Source organism: Leopardus geoffroyi, chromosome A2 (assembly GCF_018350155.1).
Source record: "Leopardus geoffroyi isolate Oge1 chromosome A2, O.geoffroyi_Oge1_pat1.0, whole genome shotgun sequence".
NCBI classification, from domain to species: Eukaryota; Metazoa; Chordata; class Mammalia; order Carnivora; family Felidae; genus Leopardus; species Leopardus geoffroyi.
The window spans coordinates 37,428,586-37,451,402 of NC_059331.1; the positions used below are offsets into that span (position 1 = coordinate 37,428,586).

General features: G+C 41.6%; 1 protein-coding gene across 12 annotated transcripts in view; it reads left to right on the forward strand.

Annotated features, from left to right (window-relative positions):
- The window catches only part of MITF (melanocyte inducing transcription factor), a 225,063-nt gene that overhangs the window by 131,989 nt on the left and 70,257 nt on the right, over positions 1-22,817 (forward strand). For 8 of the 12 annotated variants that reach the window (XM_045493529.1, XM_045493535.1, XM_045493527.1 and 5 more), the window contains exon 2: positions 678-930. In XM_045493529.1, coding sequence (XP_045349485.1) covers positions 678-930 — 253 coding nt within the window. The remainder of the gene's footprint in view (positions 1-677; positions 931-22,817) is intronic. The other 4 variants (XM_045493536.1, XM_045493528.1, XM_045493530.1 and 1 more) reach the window with 1 other exon arrangement.

A 22,817-nucleotide genomic window follows, 5' to 3' on the forward strand; every position in this document is an offset into this window, starting at 1 on the left:
AAGACGGCACAAAGAAAACCAGATGGAGAATAGGGTTGTCAAACCGGCTCGTCCCCTGCCCCCCCCCGCCCCCCGCCTGTAGTGGAGTCTGGTGTTAGCGTTCTGGTGCAAATGCTTCTTTCATCAATGGTTTTTACTTCCCATATCCTCGCAGAATTTCCCCATGACAGAGTTCACCCATTCTTGAAGTTATTCCCCGTTAGTAAACACCTTAGACATCTTCAAGGAATTTAGATGGCGCGTAGGAGTAGGTATTTGGTGAGATTCAGTTATGAAAAAGCAAATCAAGCAATTTATTTTTACATGTGGAAATCTGGGTGCCATTAAGACGCAGTGCCTCTTGGCACTTCATATGGCGGCGCTATATTTGGTGGTGATGAGTAGTATGTGGTATAAAATGTTCAAAAAAAAAAATTAAGCCGCATGAGAAAAATGCCTAGATGCAATCAAGCTGACTTATTTTAATTCAACTCCTAATGACTTCAATCCTGTCACCTCTTGATTTTCAATTATGCGGAGTACCCTTCTGCAACTTGATTTTATCTTCGCGCAGGATCATTTTCGTAGTTGGGTGCAATTTAGGATACCCCCCAAAATGCAAACGAAAGGTCTCATTAAGAAACTAAATGTTGTGCCTTTTTTTTTTTTTTTTCTTTCCCTTTTTGGTTCTCCCACAGCAGTTCCGAGGAGCATCCTGGGGCCTCCAAGCCTCCGATAAGCTCCTCCAGTATGACATCACGCATCTTGCTACGCCAGCAACTCATGCGTGAGCAAATGCAGGAGCAGGAGCGCAGGGAGCAGCAGCAGAAGCTGCAGGCGGCCCAGTTCATGCAACAGAGAGTGCCAGTGAGTCAGACCCCGGCCATAAACGTCAGCGTGCCCACCACCACCCTTCCCTCTGCCACCCAGGTGCCGATGGAAGTCCTCAAGGTACGTGAGTGTCGCTCTTGTTGGTTGGGCCAAGCCCTCTTTCAGAGCAGCATTTTCCATTTCCTAGGTGTTTTCTTTCTCTGACTGTGTTTTTGGTCCTCTTGACCCCTCTGCATGCTGTCTGTCAAGGCCAACTCTACTCATGCTACCTGGCTTTGCATTTTAAAGGAAGGACAGAAAGTAACCGGGGATTTAGTAGTAGCCCTCACTATGTGGGGTAAGAGTGTTGATGTTCTATGAGAAACAGCCAGTGGGGACAGGTGCCTGTTGCAACGCTATCTTTCCATTTTTCTTTAGGAAAGTTTCAGAAATGGATCTCTGCTAATAACTTATGTATTTTTTTTTCCTCCCTCCAAACATTCCACGGCCATTCTTTAATTTTCTTCTTTATTTAGTAAGTAATCCTGGCTATAGAATCTGACCGTTTGGGAAAGTCCCTTCTGAGATAAACCTGTAGGAGAGCTTTCTGCACTTTAATAACCAAAATGCATAATCCTTTAACTGAAGTGGTCTGTTTGGGGCCCCTTTGATTTCTTGCTAGAGTAGAACCTGCAGGAGCTTGTTAGCATCATTCTATCAGGGACATATAGCTTCCTAATTACTGAGGAAAACTGTAACAAGTCTGAGAATAGAATTCCATCTCACACATGTGTTCCTTCACATCACACTGGGACATCCTCCCTGTTGAAAGATGAGCATTCCAACTCTTAAATATGACTGATGCAGGGAAAGCTAAAAGCAAAGTGAGGGAACTTCCTCACTTAAAAGAAAATTTTTTTAACCCATTCACCTAATTGATTCATTGTAAAGAATCCCAAGTGTTACTGTTCATTAAGCAATGTGAACTTTACACACTGGTGATTCATTGTTGGTCTTTGCATTCATTCATGTGCTCAGGAGAAAAACATCTCCCGCTATTTAAAGTTTACAATTAAAGTAAATAGAGAGATGATGTGTTATAACTGGAAGCAATATATGATTCTTACCAGGAAGTACGAAAAGATTCTTTAAAAACAAATTGAAAGTCATTGTTTTTTATTTGCAAAGACCCCTTTAAAACGTAGTGATGAGATAATGAAGCTCTTTCATGAAAAAACAGGAATTTTGCGAGGGCAAAAGAGATCCAAACAGTTTAGCATAAACCATTACTCTGATGTGATTGAAGTTCTGGATATTGCCACAAATAATGGATATTTTGCGTCCTCCCCACCTCCCGATAAAGGCAGGTTTTCTTTTAGAAATAGATTATATATTACATCTCTCTGTTCCGCTTGGGTGAAAATTGGTAATCGATAAGTTGTTATAAATTTAAGATCTACGTTGTCTGGTGTTCACAGGAATCACATTTGTTTTGTCTGTGCCTTTTAAAGTTCTGTGAATTAAGTGATAATAAAATGTGGAGAAATATGTCTGTTTTATTCACTGTAATAGTCTACTTTTCAATCTGAAGGATAAATTTTAGAAGAGGTGACGTGGATTTGTGCTAGTAGGTGATTTATGTCCAATTCGAAGGTAATGTTTCATATTGTATTAAAGTATATGAATTGCAATCACTACTTCTATTAAGGCAGTTATATGTGATGGTGTGGAAATCACCCACATGCAGATGCATTAAAATACCATTTCCACATCATCTTAAAAATGGACATCATTCTTAAATGTTTGTATTCCTTAAAATGCTATTTTGGAATTGCTTAACATGAAAATCTGGACGGAATGGTTTGAATAATATGCCCATTTTTCCTCACACGTTGCTGTGCCCTGATAACAGTGAGTTGAGCTACAACCTTCAATTTACTTATTACAGAAAAATGTCCAAAAGTAAAGCACACAGACGTTATTAGAACCGGGAGTACTAATCTACAAAGGAGCAATTGGTAAATTTATCTTTCATGCTGAATATAGTTTATTCTTGATTTCGTCCGTATATAAAGTAGCGAAGTGTGTCATGTAAATTAAAAAAAAAGTATAGTTGGCATAGCAACGCAGACTGGTTTGATAGCTATTTAGACAAATGGTAGTACCCTTCGATAAAACATCAAATAAAAACACGTAATTTCCTGTAAAATGACATCCTGAGAAATTAAAATAATATTTTGGAGGAGAGTAGCGTGTAAGGGATGGCTTAAGATCTTTAAGAACTTGGTCCTTAAAAAGAGTTTACATATTTTCAGAACTTTTATGTATGAAAATACTGTTATCAAGTATTTACTATAGAAAGGTAAGCGAGAGACTGTGATCTTTTTTTCTTTTCCCTTGTACGGTTTTTTTTTTTTTTTTTTAATTTTTTTTTTTTTCAACGTTTATTCATTTTTGGGACAGAGAGAGACAGAGCATGAACGGGGGAGGGGCAGAGAGAGGGAGACACAGAATCGGAAACAGGCTCCAGGCTCCGAGCCATCAGCCCAGAGCCCGACGCGGGGCTCGAACTCACGGACCGCGAGATCGTGACCTGGCTGAAGTCGGACGCTTAACCGACTGCGCCACCCAGGCGCCCCTCCCTTGTACGGTTTTTAAATCGGAAGCATAATTCGGTAAATTTAAATGGTCACTAGTAAAAACTTAATTTGCTTAATCTTGGATCATTTTTCTATGAATATACATTTTCAAGGAATGAGTACTAGTATAGTAATTGAGTGCATTATGGTACAGATGATGTCGAACAAATATTTTTTCATACAGTAGCCTGAGTCACTTCTTCATTTAATTTTTAAAGATTTAAATTGCTAAAGCAGAACATACCTACCTCTCATTTAGGTAGATGTGTGCAGTCAGAGGTACTAGCATGTGCTAGAGAATGCTGGTTAAATTTCCCCATCTCCCACTGGTTTTCAAGAACTTGATGGAAGATCACACATGCAAACTCGTTACCGACATTTTACTATCAGTGCGTTGAATGCTTTTGAAAAGCTAACTTCGTGTTTTCAGGTTAATTCCTTTCTTTGGCAGAGTTAGGCTTAGAGAATGGAGCTTTTATAAAGCATGTTTAAAAATTGTTGACAGCTTCCTGTAAACTTAGGTCCAGTCTTTGGAATTCGGATTAGAGGTTGGAAATTTGCATTACGACTTATTCCTCACATTTTCACCATTCAGTCTGTAAATCCACAAAGTTTTGCAGGATTAGCTTCTGGTTTCTTTATTTCATTACTTTATGGCTTTATTCTTCTTATTGCTTTTCTTGTTGGGTGATATGGACTGATTAGTCTTATGGCCTTATATTAAAGTATTAGATGTATCATCTGGATTTCTTAAGAACAACCTAACTCATTGGCAATTTAGGGATGCCTCTTTGTCGTAAGTTAACCCCTACTTTGAGTACGTAATGCTTTATTTATAGTAGTGAACACATCTCATATTTCAAATTATGAATTAAGAAAAAAGTCGCTAAGAACCGTTAATGGAAGGAAGCATTTCTTCTACAGGTGGGTCTTGTAGACTTGGGAGGTCATGCAAACCTTAGGTTTGCCGTTTGATCTAGCTTCTTTCAAACAAAAGCCGAGGAACCAGGGATAGACCCTGTGGACACATTTCAGGTCTCATAGCTGAAGAAACATCACAACACCAAGTAGTGTGTTACCTTCTGCACATTTACCAGGCAAGTGTAATCATAATGCTGACTGATTATAGGAGTGACTGGTTGCTCTGATCTTAGACTGGCAAGTTCATCATAATTTCTTCCTTCGTTCCCTTCCATAGCATGGGCTCTAACAGCTCATAGCTTGAAAACATGTTTGTAGTTTGAGGACATTTCTCTGTTCAGAATTTTGTAGAGAATTGCCAGCTCTTTCTCTTCCTTCCTCCATCCCTTCCTTTCTTTCACCTTGGATTTAACAATTTAATAGCTAAATGTTCTGTCTGGACTGGATGGTACGTTGAAATGTTCTGTTCTACTTGGGAGAAAGGCTGTATGAATTTAAAAGAGAAACAATGTCTTTTTGTAATTTTGGGATCTATTAAGTAGTTTGCAAGACTATACATTTTTATTTTTTCCTTTTTCTGATCTCAGATAATCTAAGAAGTTGGGCAGATTGCTACAAAATTTGAAATGGCACTTGTGTTCATGAAATGCACAAACATTTTGCCGGAGCCTGCTACGTGGCAAACTGAATTTACTTTGGCATTTATTGGGTTGTATAATAATGTGGTACCCCATTTAGATACGCTAGCAAGTCAGGATGGAAGTCCCGCTTCCTTGTCACCTATCTCTACACCCAGTATTCCCTGAGATTTCACTAGTGAGGGAAAGGGTAGATGACTGAATTGCTGGCCTTTGTCCATAACTTTTGAAAACTACCTGGTGTAGAGTTTTCAAGGTGTTGCTTCTTAAGGTTTGAATACAGAAACATGAGAAAGGGTGTGTGGAGTTCTGTGGGCCGGTGGGTTATAGATCAGCAGAAGGGACTATTTCCACACTCCGCTATGCATTTAAGACGTCTTATTTTTTGTTATCTTTTTAATGTTTATTTTTAGAGAAAGAGAGTGAGCGAGCGAGGGAGGGGCAGAGAGAGGGAGACAAGAATCTGAAGCAGGTTCTAGGCCCCCAGCTGTCAGCAGAGAGCCCGACGCAGGGCTTGAATTCGTGAACTGCGAGATCATGACCTGAGCCGAAGTTGCCTGCTTAACCAACTGAGCCCCCCCCCCCGCCGGGGCCCATCCACTGTGCATTTAGATTTTGTTCCTCATTTATTAGCTGGGAATACAGAACCTTATTAGCATCATGGTGGCCGCAGGAACAGGTTCAGCATGCTTGCCTTGTTCCCCTTAGTTAGGGGGTCTCTTACTAGAGGTGCTGACCCCAGAAGAAAGGATGTCTGAGAATTCTTCTAATACCATAGTCTGTGGGCCACCACATATTTATTCTTGTTCATCTGTGGTCCATCACATATTTTTGCCACTAGACAGTGTGACCTACACATTCCGTGAGCCTTGGTTTCAGAACTATTTATAAACGTTGGTGTCCTTTCATTTTTGGATCAAACTCTGTGTCTGGAAGGCCACATCCTTCTTCGGGCGGGGCGGGGGTGGGGGGTGGACAAACAGATTCCAGATTCAAAGAGCTTTTCATCCTCCCGGAGACCTCATTTCCCTATAGGGTCTTTGAGTCTCCTGGTTGTATCACTTTGATGTGTTCAGTGTCACACATTAGGTGATTTTTTTTTCTCTTTAAAACTCATTGATTTTTAAAAATTACAGACAATGTCTGTTAACATGGAATCTAGTTTAATAGCGGGGAAGAAAAATCCAACAGGAAACTCCCTCCTGCCTCCCCCTCCTTTCCTCCCTCCCTCAAGGTCCCTGGAAGGAGGTGCTATTAGTAGCTTAGGGTGCAGGCTTCTTAACCTCGCTGCTTTCCAGCCCTACAGTTGCCTTCGGTGGGAGCAAGGTCTGAAGAAATACATTAGGCAGTTTTGATCAGGTAGACATATACCCTATCTTTCTCTGTGTTCACATTTACATATAGAACAAAAGAAATAAAGTTTCTACTTCCGGATTCTCTCTACTTTTGAGAATATTGCTTCAAACTGTTCTCCCTTAAGCAGAGTGGGGACTTCTTACTCTGTGTTTTGAAAGCAGTTGGATCATTTTGGGGTTGCAAGTGTGTGTACTAGCTTCCACGGGCACTGATTGACAGACCGTTTGCCCCCTCCCCCCTCCCCACCATGCTGCCTTACAGACCTCCGTGGGTAAGGATTTAGTCATCTCAGGGCTGGCATAGGAAGGTGCTCCATAGACTTGTCTCATGTTGGTGAAATCAAACTTAACACAGGCTAAAGTAGTGTAAGAATCTCTGTAAATGTACACCGATTAATTTTAGATATCGTTTTCTGTCTGCACTGCTTTCAGTGACTCGTAACTAGTAATGAAATGCTGACTGAAGAGAGTCACTTTTGCTTAGATTTTTAGGCCTGGTCCACTTTAAGTGGGCAGGCCCATGGGGAGCAACTATCTCAAACAAAATACTCAATCTTGGCACCACTGAGCCTATGAATTAATTCCGCTTTTCTGAAAACACTGAAGCATCAGCTCTGATCACCTGTTCACCTGGTAATGTTAGCCCTAAATGTAAATAATTTCTCCCTGTGAGACCACAAGGCCATTTTTATGTGGCCGAGGAGTACACTAGAATCTGGGTGATTTGATTTCCTTAGGTAGTAGATAGATCAGGGGTGCTCAGTAGACACGGGAACCATGCAGGTTTGGGAGGGACACTCTCTCTTTAGGCACAAGGATCTTTATCACCTTGTCACTGGGCTACTTTGCAACCACCAAAGTCATCTTGGGGGTTTATGTGAGGGAGTGGCTGCTCAGCTCCTTTGCTTTCTGCTGCGAAAAGAAGCCACGCAGATAGATGTGTCACTGTTCATCACACGGTTCTCATAACTCAGTTGTGGTGGCGGTCAGGGTAACATCTTACAGAGAATATTAAGGTCTGGGGCCTGGGAGTAAGGACCGAAAACTAGAGTGGATCTTTTTTTGTTTGGCTCTGAAGGGTAATTTCTTTTTAACGTGATGGGATCTGTAGAGCATGCATCCTCAACCAGGGTGATATTCCCCCCCCTCCCCCGGGGGGGGGGGCAGAGATTGGTCCTTGGAGGGCGCAAAGTTGTAGACGTTAGAGTGGTTTCGGCCTCTGAAGGGCCTTAGTATATAAACAGTTTATGTGCCTGTTAAAATTTCATGAGCGTGGGATTAAGAAGAGGCAGTTTGGGGAGAAAATGTCTAAAAAGTCTCCTCAAGGGGAGTGATGATGAAAAAAAACCTTGAGAAACATTCCTGTAGAGTACTTAGCACTTTGCTCAACTCCTCTTTTTGTTTAGAGAACACTTCTCAATTCCGACATTCCAGCCAGGCTGTGTCTCCCTAGGAGAGGTGCTAGAATATCAGTAGACATGGTTGGCGTGTCCAGCACTGGGCAGTTAGTATTAGCATCCCCATGTCAGAGATATGGGAACTGAGGCAAAGGATAAGCAGTTCATCTAAAGTCGAGGGGGCAAGTGGTACAGTCAGGATTCGAACCCCCTTAGGTGGACTCCGTGGCTCAGATTTCATTCGCGGGAGAGTAAATGGTCCAAGAAACTTCTGGAGGAAGAAGTGGCAGGGTTACTCTCTCAAGTGCCATGGTAGCCTAGCGCCTGCAGATGTTTGTGAGAGAGCTTCTGGCCGTAGCTTAAAATTTTAATAAGAATTCCTGGTGTTAGGGGTGCCTGGTTGGCTCAGTCAGCAGAGCGTGTAGCTCTTGATCTTGGGTTCATGAGTTTGAGCCTCACATTGTAGAACTAACTTAATAAGAAAATAAATGTAAATAAATACATAGATAATTAATTAAATAAATACATAAATAAATAGGAATTACTGGTGTAAATGTGGTATGGCCTAAAGCGACTTGGAGGAGGAATGGCAGTGACTCTACAGATATGGATCATTGGCTGTATTGGATTATAGGCTAAATGCTTGATCTTCTTTATCTGATGTATTCCTCTAGCAATCCTCTGGGACAGGTAGGATAAGCACCATCTTCCAGGCGAGGAAACTGAGGCAGAAAGAGATTTGTCACTGTGGTCAGACAGTTAGGCTCCACACCCTACCCTGTGTCTCCTTGGAACCACATTCCCTGCTGCCTCTGTGTTTTCCACAAAACTCAAGGACATACATTTGTAAAGAATCACTAATAACAGAATATGTTAGAGGCAAGTGGGAAGTCAGAGAGAAGCTAAAGAGGAGTTTTATCGGAAGGATACATGATCTTAAGCATTTAGAATTATTTAAGGGCCCCTCCATATTGAATAATTAGAGTGGGTCCCTCAGTCTCCATGATATGCCAGATGAAAGATCTAGATGTGTTCTTACTGTATTAAAAAGACTGCCTGGCCACACTGACCACAAGGGTAATTTATGGTTTAGTTACAGTGTCATTACTGAACAAAAAAGCACTGCAGTGAAAGTTGCTGTGACAACATCCAAAAATTGTACCTCAGGATCACTCGTGTTCTAAAGATCCTGTTGGCTCAGGCTATCACAACTTATATCCTTTATAGTCATGTATCTTTTAGTAATGCAGTAATGGCACTAAATTGTTTTTGAAGTACTCCTTTTGATGGACTCACACACATCTTTACATCCTTTAATTAGGAATTTTCTCCTGAAATTATGGTTGCATTTAGAGTTCTTCTTCCCCTCCCCACCCCCTGCAGTATTCTAGCTTTTGCTGTATTTGAGCCCTTCAAACTGAAGCTTCAGTTCTGATTCTTTTTCCCTTTGCTTTTAAGTGAATAATGTCGGCTGTAATAAATCTTATATTACTGCACAGAAAGGTCAGAGGTCTTCTTCACAAACGTTACCTACTTATTCCCAACAATGAAAGGAAGGACTTGGATTCGAAAGACCACCTTCTGTAAATATGTCCTTGAACAACAGAGATTGTGGACATGTGTAAGCACAATCTAATTTTACCATTGCCCTACTAACATCAGTGGGTGGGATCTGTGTTTGAAAAGATGTAAATCAGCACGGTGGCTGTGCACAAGGTTATGGCTGCGATCAGCGCTAGAATATTAGCTCTTGTCCTGAATATGTCTCTTCTTGTTGACTTCTTTGAGTATCAGCCTGCACTTTAAGGAAAACTTAACTCCTGACAATACACGGGTCTTTCCGACCTTGTTTATAAAGTAAGATGTTTTTGCGTGTCCGTTTATAACTTCGCACAAGTGGGATGAACCACAATTGGGGTATTGGAGGTGGAGGTGTCAAAGGCCTTATTTTATCGTTTTTCATAGGAGAGTGTGCGCATTCATTCTTAATGTAATTAAAGTGAGCGTCTCCAGTGCATTTTATTTAGGAGTCTTGACAGAGTCGTCTTCACTCACAACTTTCTGAGTGGCGCATTTCTTCTGCCAGCTGAGTTGACCAGACTTACATACATGATGTAACCCTCATGGCCTTGCCTGCCAGAAAGATAGCAAGGTGGACGGGTCCTGAAACTTAAAAATGAAGAAAAGGGTTTGAATCACCCTGTTGTGAACAATTTTCGAAAGTAGTTAAGAGGCCCAACATGAAAAGCAAAATTCAGGTTTTTGCCCCCTTACCACCAGGCATGGCTTTGTCGTAATCTCCCCTGTTGGCCCTGAGTTTTGTATAATTAAAATTTAGGAGCTAGAAATTTTGTTGAGACTTAATTAGAAGCGACAAACCAGAGACATTCCTGCTGGTTAGGAAGGGCTTAAGAAATTCTTATTGGCTAAATTACAAATATGTAACATTTTTTTCTGAGCACTGCATGGTAGTTCTGACCGCCTAAAGGTGACAAGATTAGCTCTGTTTTTCTAGTGAGGTAGTAAAAATTAGATTAATAAGCACCAGGCAAAGAACCTTTTCTTTTTTTCAAAAGAAATCTTACCTTGAGTATTTCTGGCTGTGGAGATCGGTGCCTTAATTAGCCACATGGTCTTTTTACCTCCTGGGAAATAAGTATGGGATAAAATTGGGGATCAAGACGTAGGCGCACATTGACTTAGCACACGCCGCTAAGTAATTCATCAAGGAATGTTGGTAATTAGTCCTGCCTCTTTCAACTCTTGGCTTATTTCATAAAACCAGTTGATTTAAAATAATGCCTGCTGATTTATTACCAACACGTTTCAAGCCTGAGACTTGGCTTTTCAACAAAAGCGATATTGTGCAGTGATGGAAACGCGCCCTCTTGTTTTTGCGTTTTTACAAATTCTGAAGGGCCATTTACAGGCCCCTCTTAACTTTATTGTGTTGTTGTTATTATTATTATTATTATTATTATTATTATTATTATTATTTTTACCTCATTCAGCATTTTACTGGGTTCTCTTTTGTCTCTTGCTGAAGAGAAAGGGGGAGCAAATTAGAAAAAAAATTCCAGGCTCTTGGAGGTTTTGGATTGTGAGGTGCTTGTCAAAGTGTATCGGCTCAGTGTGGTTTGATGGAATTTAATTTGAATCCTTCGTCTGGTCAGACAGGCTGTAGTAATGGCCTTTGCTCTTCCTGCACTCTTATGTGTTTGGTGATATTTATGACAGGCAGGTTCGTGTTAAAAGATTGAATTTATGAGAAGTACAGAACCTGATGACTTCGGCCTCATAGTCTTGGTTTCTGCACAGCCAGGTATATTATTATTCGGATTCTAAATTTCCATTCATGCACTGGTGTGCTTCTTTATGCTTTGGGATGCAAGCACAATCCGCTTCCTCGTTGAAAAGCCAGGATTAGCTTGACTCCAGTACATATACTGGGTGACTTTGGGCAAGCTCACCGGTTTCTCTGGGCCTCAGTGTTCTCATCTGTGAAATGGAGGTCACAGTGCCTGCTCCGGAGTTTTTGTGAGGACCAAATGGGATCGTTCACCCAAAGCAATGCTGCCTGGTAGAGAGGTAGCCACATGTGGGAAGCTAAGTTTTCCGGTAGTCACATTAAAAGCAGTAAAAAGAAACAGGGAAAAATGAGATGAATAATATACTTTATTTCCTCCAGTATGTCCCCAGTATTATCATTTCAACATGTCATCAATGTAAAGATTATTAGCAAGATATTTTCATTCTTTTCATTTTTCATACCAAGTCTTCAAAACCGAGTGTGTATTTTACATCTGCAAGTATATCTCAGTTCGACATTAAATTTTCGCCAGAACTACTCGATCTGTGTTAGCTTTTTTGAGGTTTAGAGTTGAAAAAGTGACTCATAACTCCAGTTGTCTCACACAGATTTAAAAGATTTCTAGTAACTAAATTGAGTCTATGTCTTTAACTTTCGATTTAAATGAAGTAAAAATACAAAATTCATTGCCTCAGTCACGTTGCCCGCATTTCCAACACTAATGGTAGCCACACGTGGCCTGTGACCTCTGTGTTAGCCCAGACCCAAAGCATTTAGCACACTGCTGGGTAGATTGAAAGTGCTCAGTCAGCGATTCTGCTTTATTGTTGTTGAAAATGAATGATAGAATGATTCCTAGTTACTGGACTTATAACCTGAATATACTAATTAATGTCATCTCCACGTTGACATCTTTCTATGCCTTCATTACACCTGCCTGGTACACTGGGTTCCCTGCTGCCTCCCTCTTCACCAAAGAGAACATAAAAAAAATTAGTCATTATTTTCCTTTTCACAACCCTTTGGAGCCCAGGTTAGCTGGGCTTATGTATGGTTGATATTTCCTGTCAAAAACAGCCTCTCACAGGAGAGCGCAGTGAAGGATACCCCTGCCTAAGGTGGCAGGGACCTGTCTCTGTCAACAGCCTTCCATTCAGGCCTGACTGTGGTAACAGCTCTTGACTTGTTAGTCACACGTCTCGTTCATACTCTCGATCCAATTTCTTTTCAGACCTCTACATGTCACACTTACCTCGTGCCTGTCCAGTGTGTTCAAGATGTCTCAAACCCTGGAAATATATAAGCATTTTGTCATTGTTCTTGATGCAAAAAAAAAAAAAAAAACAAAAAAAACATTGAAGGAAAAGGAGATTGGTTAATCCCAGGATTAACTAATGCACTGTTTATTCATTAGTAGCTAAATTAACGTGTAGGTTATTGAAAACTTTTTTTTGGTGGTTTTTTTAAATATGTGTATTCATTTATGTATTTATTTATTTATTTGCTTATTTATTTATTTATTTATTTATTTATTTATTTATTAAGGTCTGTGCTCATGTTGCTAGGGCAATTTTTTTCCTCCGCTAATTTGCAGTATATTTTTAGGCATTTTCAGCACAGCTGATAATTCAGTGAAACCATTTTTCTTCCTTTTCTTGTTCATTGGGCACTCAAGTTTTCTGTCTTGCTACCAGTTTTGACCATCTATTAAGCCAGAAATAATTCACCTAAAATGATAGTTTATATTTTATTAGGTGCCTTGTTATTCCTAATGCAAGCAATGAGTTGATTGTATTGGAATTAAACTGTGTTTGAGAGACTTAATTTGTTCTTTATGTAATACTTTAAAAGTCTACAAAGTAACATTCTTGTTTAATTACAATCAGCAATAAAGTCAAGAAAGTGAAAATATTAACTATGCTATGATTTCCAGAAAGAAAAATCATTATGTTGTTAGATTTTATGATTTCCTTAGCTTGGAGTTTTATATTTTCTCAATGTTTATTACTTATTTTATTATCATCTTAATGTAAGTTAATAAACATAGAGGCCATTATAAAGTTGATTTCAATTTTCCTAATAGGTTTCCAGGTTTATATTAAAATCATATACCTCAAGAATTTTTTGACTCGTTAATTGGCATAACCTTGATAGAATTTATAATTCAGGCTTAGGTAATTTTGCCCATTTTTATTGATACTTGGACCACCAATATCTCATAGACAGGGGGGAAAGCAAGAACATTCTAGAAGGATATTTAATCTTGATGTAAACTTTTCTATTCAGTTTGACATGAAGCTAATGTGTGTAGGGCTTAACCCTACATGCTGTTTCTGGGAGAATATTCTGTCACTCAGCAGCTCTCAAAGTGCGGTTGGGGGGCCTATAGCACTTACATTATCTGGGAGCTCTTTTAGAAACACAAATTCCTTGAGCCAGTCCCAAACCTGTTGAGTCAGAAGCTCTGGGGGGAGGGCCATTGATCTCTATTTTAGCCAGCCCTCTGGAAGATTCTAATGCATGCTCATGTTTGAAAATCACTGCTGTGGAATTCTGGAAGTTAATTTGTAAGAAACATAAGGAAAATTGGGAAATGCCAGTACTAATGGAGCCAAGCAAGTTTCTTTCCCGTAGGGCTCCTTAGACCTATGGTAAACATGTGAAGAGCTGTGGCACATCTCCAGCCGTGGGCCGGTAGGTAAGCACTTGCTTGAGGAGAAAGTGGAGGAGGAAGCCCAGCAAAGTAGATGTTGCTTTCAGGTGAAGTTGATCATTAGAGGTTGCAGAATATCCAGCGGCTCTTAAGAGTCTCCTGGACGTGGGTACATCCCATTATATGCGTATAGTTGTGCAAAGTTGATGAAAATAGATTAATCCTGTAAAATCCTGGGCAGATGAGAAATAAGAAACTCTAAAATCACATATTGGTTCCTGCTTTAAACTATAGAAACCACCGTACCTTTGAAGGAGCTCTCAGGAGTCCGTGAATCCATTGTCCACAAATATTATCAACGGAATTTATACCTCACTTACATAAATGCCATACATCTGTCTCTCAAATAAATGTTGATGCTGCTGTCATGAAAAAAGTGCAAACTGATACAAAAGCCATGGATTTCATTGCTTTCCCTTATTTTTATACATTTTTTTTTTCAACGTTTATTTATTTTTGGGACAGAGAGAGACAGAGCATGAACGGGGGAGGGGCAGAGAGAGAGAGACACAGAATCGGAAACAGGCTCCAGGCTCTAAGCCATCAGCCCAGAGCCTGACGCAGGGCTCGAACTCACAGACCGCGAGATCGTGACCTGGCTGAAGTCGGACGCTCAACCGACTGCGCCACCCAGGCGCCCCTACATTTTCTTTTTTAATATTTATTTATTTTTGAGAGAAAGAGAGAGGGAGAGGGAGAGAGAGAGAGAGAAAAAGAGAGAGAGAGGGAGACAGAGAGAGAACGTGAGAGCGGAGGGGCAGAGAGAGGGAGACACAGAGTCCAAAGCAGGCTCCAGGCTGTCAGTACAGAGCCCAACGCGGGGCTCGAACCCATGAGCCATGAGATCATGACCTGAGCCGAAGTCTGACGCTCACCCGACTGAGCTACCCAGGATCCCCTTTTTTATACATTTTCTTAATGAAAATGTAAAATACAACTCCTAATCAAATAGGGCCTTAAGGTATTTGACGTGAAAGAAAGGTTGAGAGCTACTTCTTTTTAAGAAACTTTTTTTTTTTTAAACTATCAAGTGTTATTTAAATTCTGCTTTCCAAAACTACATTCCTTTTGCCACATTGGATTTAGTTAAATGGTAACACAAAATGGCCTTTCAGAGTCCGAGGGACCCTAACATCTATAATTTCACAAGCAACAGGCCCTTGATGGTCAGTCTGTGACATCAAAGGTCTTTACTGACGTGACCGTAGTCTTGGCTTTGCCTTTTACACTGGGGCATTGACATCAACAGAAAGTGTTTTTCTTTCTTTTTTCTTTTTCAGTATTCGTGTTCTGCCTGAAGGCAGTATATCCAGTGCATGTGGCCAGCTTGCCCCCTGGTTGGAGTAAAACAAAGGTTCATTTTTGGAAGCTCCACAGGAAAGACCAACTCTTTCTGAAGCTGGAGTCCTTAACTTGCACAGCCAGCATGTGAACCTCAGTCCAGTCTTCAAAGAGCCATGGCTCACGTAGGAGCCATCAAGTGTACTTTTCTTCCACTGGAAGATAGAGATTATATTCTTATCTTCTCCTACTGAGAGGCGGAAATCAGAAATAGCCCTAAGATGCCCCTGGCTAATTTCTGCACTGAAATTTTGTCTTTGTGGTGGAGTTACCATTTTTCTATTAGTGGTCATTCAAAGAACTCTTGCCCAAAGGTGGGTGTTTGATTTTGTGCTGTGCCTGCTCTGTGGTCGCACCCTATACACCGAAGGGCATGGGACCCGGAGTTAGATTGGCAATGTCCAGATCTTTTCTGAACCACAGTTCCCTTGTCTGCATGACAAGGATAATAGAAGTCCCTAGTTCCTAGCGTTACTGTGAGAAGGCATTGTGACATGATGCTTGCAAAGCACTTAGCTCTGTACCTGGCATAGTACTTATTATTAATGCGGATCACTGTCGTCAGCGTTTCAACTAGGGACACACACCAAGTCCACAGTGACTCAGCCACATAATGGGTGCTTGAGAAATGATTAAAAGGGTAGTGCTTTGGCAAAAGGTGGGGAACGTTGATTCTATATATGATCTGGAATTAATTTCTCCAGAGGTCTGTATTCTTTAACTGGTAATTATTCAGTTATATTTCAGCAGCAAGGAATTTTTATTCTTGAAAAAAATTTTTTTTGATATTTATTTACTTTTGAGAGAGTGAGAGAGAGAGCACAAGTGAGGGAGGGGGAGGGAGAGAGGGACACACAGAATCCAAAGCAGGCTCCTGGCTCTGAGCTGTCAGCAGAGAGCCTGATGCGGGGCTCGAACCCATGAACCATGAGATCGTGACCTGAACCGAAGTCTGACACTTAACTGAGCCACCCAGGTGCCCCAGGAATTTTTATTTCTAAAAATCATCTGACTTTGAAGGTTCCCTTAAGAGTGACTTTTTTTTTTTTTTAAGAGAGGAAAGATAGCAGGATGCTTGGCACAGGTTTTAACTGCCCGCCCCCCCCCACTCCAAATTGCTTTACACGCATTAGTTAAAATTTTTAGAAGTTGTTTTGATGATTGACCATAAAGATAAAATCTTTATTTATAAAAAATTGTGGGGAAAGTGGTATGAATTGGGGCTAAATTAAAAAAAAAAAACATTAATAGGTGTCAGGCCATCAAAATGCTCCCTGATTGTGAAATTAACCTTTCACTTACAATCTGAGAAGTTAACAATTTTGCTTCTCGAACTCTGGTTAAATATAAGTGACCATATATAATTTTATGAACTTTTTACTTTTGGAGGCATTATTGTTTTTAGGTAAGTAGAGATTCAAAATACATTTAATCACAGCATCTCATCCACAAGTTCCAGGGCCCAATTTATAGAGCCGGTCAGCTGATGGAAACCACTGTCTGTGTTCAGAAATTTTCAGTGCTAATCATATTGCATAATTATTTTTTCTCATATCCAAGTATTTTGATTCACATGCTCTGGGGTTACCTGACTTGTTCCTTACATGATATATCTTTTTTTTTTTTTTTCCTTATCTAACATCCTGCTGTCCCAGCACCGTCTCCTATAATTTATATAAAATTTTAGTCTTGCCTTTTTGGTTTTTTTGTCTTTCAGAAACATGTGTTACCTGCAGTGTTCTATACCTGACACTAGCTTACTAGCTGACCTTTATTTTTGCCATTAAGCCATTTATCTTATTTCTTTGGTATCTATTATCTTAAGATAAGACCAAACACCATTGTCTTCAACTGATATTACGGTGTTTGTTAGTTTATAATCAATACCACAGCGCTGAAATCAAACATACATACATGGTATCCATCCACAAGTCGGACGACCTTGGGGAAGTTGCCTTCCTGGGCCTCAGCCTCCCCATCTGACTAGCTGGTTTCAGATTTGCCTCCTAAAACTGACATTCAATGAACTGTCTCTTCTTTCTTCCATGAGAAGGGCCCACCTACACATCCCTGGAATTTAAATCGTGGTAAGATGAAGACGACAAAGGACTTTGAAAGCCCTTGAAGGAAACATTGGGTCTGTTTAAAGATGAGATAAACAGAACAGTTGTCATGACAGAGAATCTCTCAATGTACAATATGGCTCACAGTTCCACTGTAGTGTAAATGACCAGTTTCCCCTCGAGGGTGGCAAAAAGTGAGTTGGAAAACCTCTTGTATTATTATTTAGACATTCTGTTGTTTTGCCTACATGTGTCGTGCTCACTATAATAACAGCAACAGTGTCCCTACTGACTGTCGTGAACCGCATCTCTGAGATGTTCCTGAAGCCTTGTAAGTGGAGACTGAGCATGGGCATAATAGGATGAGATGGCGAGGTGGGGCCAAAGCTACCACAAGTTCATGTATACAAACTGTTTAAAATCCATCTTAAGTGCTAAATTCTCAGGATTACTGAGTGTCTAACATGAAAACTCATTTCTCACGTGATTTGTGGTCACAGAACGTTCTATAGCTATTATTCTCTTCCCTTCTTCGCTAAGCAGAAAATGAGTGGAGGCTAAGGATGTTTGTTTACGATCTATCAGTGAGTGTGAGACCAGGAGCGTATGATTCCTTTCTCTAGATTTATTCATTTTACTTTGGCTTGTAAATACTGACTTTAATTCTTTTGAGAGAGAGAGAGAGAGAGAGAGAGTATTTGCAAGTTTTCTCAAAGGCTTTCCTTTTTCAGTGAAATCGTAGCTCCTCCTTCCTTCTTCCTTAAATGCACAAATCTGGAATTACACGGCTTGTCTAGAATCCCTAGCTCTATAATTAGTAATCTTGGGCAGGTGATCTAATCTCTAGTCTGAACCTTAGTTTCCTTATCCGGAAAATGGGCACAGTATCAGTTCCCACCCCCCTCTCCATCCTGTTGCAGTGCGTTTCTTTAATGTGAGCACCTCCAGTGTTACCGGTGAATGAGGCCCTCGTGCTCGCGTAGCGTGGAATTCCTCTTGAACTCGTTTTCCACACACGTAAACGTTTGAAGCCGTCAAGGACAGGCTTTATCATATTTAAAGAGAAAGCCTTCACCATTGAGGAAGACTTTAAAATAGGCCAAATATGTACGGAGCATCTGCCCCTCCCGCAGGGTTAGTGGAATTTGGGCTTCCACAACCGCTTGCCTTTTCCACCACACTCCGCCGTCTGGAGGGGTGTGTGCAGAAGAAGCAGGTACTAAGACATTTCTCTTTACAGCAATGCATTCAGTCACAAAGAAGGCTCTATCCGGGATCAGGTTGTAGTTTTTTAAAGAAATGATCTCCATCAGAACCACCTCACCGTCTGTACTCCACCTTGTGAGGGGAGGAAGCGGGAATCCCAGAGCTTAAAACTGTCTGTGAAGCTGGCTGCAACTGCCAGTAGAAATTTAACCAGCTCGTGTTGAATTAGGGTTTACTGATTGTTGTTATTCACGCTCTGGTTACAAAGGTCCAGCGGTTTGGAGAGGTCGGCCCCTAACCTTCTCTTTTCCTATCTGCCCTGTTGTTTATAGTGTGCGATTTCGCGGAACGTGGCATTTTTTTCAGGACGGTACAGATGGAGCTCGAGCAGAAACACCTGAATCAACTCCAGAGGTGTGGTCATTTAATGAATTCACGTATGTAAAGTACGTAGCACCGGTCGTGAGGTGGTTGCCTTTGAGTGGAGTCCTGAAGAACAAGTTAGGAAAGCGCTCAATAAATATTAGCCAGGACTAGTAGAGCCTTCTAACCCTGAACCCTTCACTTCTCCAGCAACACGGGCAGTCGGTCTGCCTGGTGGCGAAGTACTATGAGCCCACGGAGGGACTGCGGTTCAGCCCCCGAAGGTGAGGTGGTTACTGTTGAGTGGAACCTTGGAGAACAAGGCGGGCCACACCAGCAGGACTGGGATAAAGGGAGCATGGCATGAGGAGAGGAGCAAGTCAGTAGCACATGCTCTGGGTCCTGGTGTGAAGCAGTCAAAGGGAAGACAGGAGAAGGAGGGACTGAGTGTGAAGTCACCTAATGGAGGTGAAGCAGGACAGGTGAGCAGGGGCCGGGTAACAGAGGGCCTGTATGTGACCCTGCGCGGCTTGGATCTGATGTCGTAGGCATTGGGTAGCCCCTGGCGGCATGTGTTTGTGTTTGTTTCTGTGGGTTTGTTCATTGATTTTTCAAGTTTGAAAAGAGAGATGTTCAGAAAGATGCCTTTGGGGGCTGAGGGAGGTGGGGGTTGGTTTCAGAAGAATGTGATGGGAGGTGGGGAGCCTATCAAATTAATTTGGGGAACAAATTATGAAAACATTGAACCCAGAAGTCTTAGAAAGCAGTAATTAAGAAAGAAGAAGAAGAAGAAGAAGAAGAAGAAGAAGAAGAAGAAGAAGAAGAAAAGGAGGAGGAGGAGGGGGAAGAGGAGGAGGAAGAGGAGGAGGAGGAGGGGGAGGAGGAGGAAGAGGAGGAGGAAGAGGGGGAGGAGGAGAAGGAAAAAAAGCAGTAGTTAAAAGAAAACCACAAAAACCTGGGGCACCTGGATGGCTCATTCAGTTGAGCATCTGACTTTGGCTCAGGTCATGATCTCACAGTTTGTGGGTTCAAGCCCCGTGTCAGGTTCTGTGCTGACAGCTTGGAGCCTAGAGCCTTCTTGGGATTCGACGTCTCCGTCCCTCTCTCTGCCCCTCCCCTGTTCACACTCTCTCTGTCTCTGTGTCTTTCTCAAAAATAAATAAATATTTAAAAAAACCAAACCCTTATGGGTTAAAGTAAATGGAACCTTGTTAGATAGAAAGGAGGAGGAAGGCAGCATAATACTCCATATGTTTTACAGAGGAGAGAACTGAGCATAGTAGAGATGAAGACATTGGTCTATACCAAGGGTTGGGAAACAATGTCTGCAGGATTTTCTGCCTTCTGCCTATTTCTGTATGGTTTTATTAGAAGGCAGCCATGCTCAGTCATTTTCATCTGGTCTCTGGCTACTTTCACACTACAGAGGAGGGAGGAGTAGTGCAACGGAGGACTCATGGCTCACACAGCAGAAAATAATTACTTTTGGGATCTTTATAGAGAAAGTTTGCTGACCTCTGGTCTCAGCACATGGCTAGTCAGTGTTGGACCTGGGCTTCACGTCTTTGAGACTGGAGAAACCTCTGACCAAGAGCATTTTACACTGTGTCCAATATGCAGTAAGGCTTCATAAATAAACTCTAAGTGGATTAATGAATAATGAGTGTGAATGATTGAATGAATGAGCAAAGTAGCAAAGTTATAACTACCTGATTTACAGCCTGCCCATTTACATTTATTGTCGACTAATTTTTATAAAGCTATTGAGCAGGAGTTATTATATAAAACGGGTATCGAGTGGCACCAACATGCAGGGCAGTGTTCTTGGTTTGAGGGTTTTAACGTGTCCTTGTGATGCTCACCGCCAATAGAAGAGACAAGTGTTCGTCAGATGATCATGGAAGTGAGTGCATGGTTGCAGGATCAACCAGAAAAGAGGGGGGCACAGTGCTATGCGAGCTTGTGGTGGAAGATCAGTATAAAAAGTCAGAGAAGACTTTCTCAGATACCTCCATCCTGCAGTCTAAAGAGTGAGTTGACTGTAATTTGGCATAGGGACATGGGAAGAGTATATCAAGTGGATCCATGTGCAAAGGTCCTGTGCAGGTGAGAACAGGCAAACAACAAAGAGAAGGCTAGCCATGCTGGGGGGTGAGACTGGAGAGAGAGGCAGGGCCCTTGTGATCAGGATCAGGGAATCCATCTGTTTCTAGAGTCGAGTCTGAACTTGAGCTACAAGTTTGGGACTCAGTAGTATAGAAAGTATTTTAGCCCAGAGAGAGTATGGGTTTACCAGAGAGAGTGTTGTAAGAGAAGATGTGGGTCTTGAGAGCTCTGGAGCTCAACATTAGAGGGAAGGACAGCATATGGAGAAAAGAAGAGATCCAAAAAACTGGAGAGGAACAAAACCTGGAGAATCTAGTATAGCTGGTCAGTTGTTGATGGGGCGTATGCATCCAAGAAATCAAGGATTGAAAAGTATGCATTGGGTTGTTCCATTGGGAGATCACGGTGACCTTTGGAAGACTACATTTTGGGCAGTGGAGGGGGAAGGGTAGAGCCTGTCAACCTGTCAAATGAATAAGCAGAGAGGAAATGGAACCAAGTATATATTTGTTCACTTACTCAGCAAGTAGTTATTGAGCATCTCTGTGTTAGGGATCCAGTGTTAAGCAAAACCAGACAGGGTCTTTTTTCTCCTGGGGCTTACTGTTGGGGGGAGGGTATGAAGGGGAATGGACACTTCATCGAATGATCTTCCCAGCACCACCCAAAAAGTGAAGGAAGTGCTATGAAGGGAAGAAAAAAGATTCTGTGAGAGTATGTAGCAAAGGAAAAAAGAGTAGTCTGGGCAGGGAAGAATTCTCTCAGTGATCCTGGAAGCATAGATGATAACTCTGACATCTGTGGTGAGGGAACATTTCAGGGGGCAGAGAAAAGCTTGCGGCCAGGCCTTTTGTGCCAGAGGGCTTGACGGCTCCAGCAGACAGGAAGAAGTGAAATCAGGGTGGTTGTGTGCAAAGAGCGAGGGCAAGAATGGTATAGGAAGTACAAGGCTAAAAGGTGGGCAAGGGCCAGAGTATCCAAGGCTTTGGAGACAGACCATCTTAAGGATTCGCGTTATCCCAAGAGTGGTGTGAAGCCATAGAAAGGGATTGACCAGGATGACCAGACTTAACCGACTTTAAGTTTTAGGAAGTGTAGCTTACTATTTATCGCAAGAATGTGAAGCTGTTATGGCTTTGTGAAGCAACGTGAGCAGACAAACCCAAGAAGGATCCTCCTCTCCAGGGAAAGTCACTCCATTCTCTGAGACTGGGTGTTCCAGAGCTGTTCAGGGGAAACACTAGCTCACATCCAACCTGCAAACAGCGTGAAAGTTTCTCCTGAAATCACTTGGAGAAGATACTCTTGAGGAGAATGATATCCATCTTGACTGTATACACTGTTTTACCAGGTCATTAGAATTTCTGGATCAACCAATTTTATGGAAAAAAAAAGTGCAGGTGACTTCTAAAAAGAATCATTTTCTGGGTCACTGGCTCAAGTTACCTTGGGCGGATTTCTGTGGGGACATGACTGCAAAGCAGACAAGTGTTTTTAGAGACCTCTCTCTTAAAAAGCTGTTCGTGCACCTCCTTACTTCTGCACTCCTGTTCTTAGATTTAATGAATCAAGAAAGCTGCGAACAGTAACTCACTTACATGATTTGCCCCAAGAAATCTTAGTATGTTAAGAGAAGTTGGGTACTGTTGGTCCGGATGGCCAGGCCAGGGAGAAACGATAGCTTCAGTAGGACTCTCTCTGCCACACTTCTGATCACAGTAGGTGGGTGGGTGGCCTTTTCTCTGCACCCAGTCAAGGCTCACCTCAACCAGCCCTCTTGTAACTGGTTAATTTTTGCATCATTGATAGCCTTTCTCCATGGAATTAAAACATCGTGATACTTCCCTGCCTTGTTTGTGCCTGTGTTCTGTTTCTAAACCCTTTCTCCCTCTTTTTCCAACAGTGTCTTCTTAATTAGTTTTGCAAAAATATGTGTGGTACAATTACCTGAATTTCTTCTCATCCTTCCTGGCACC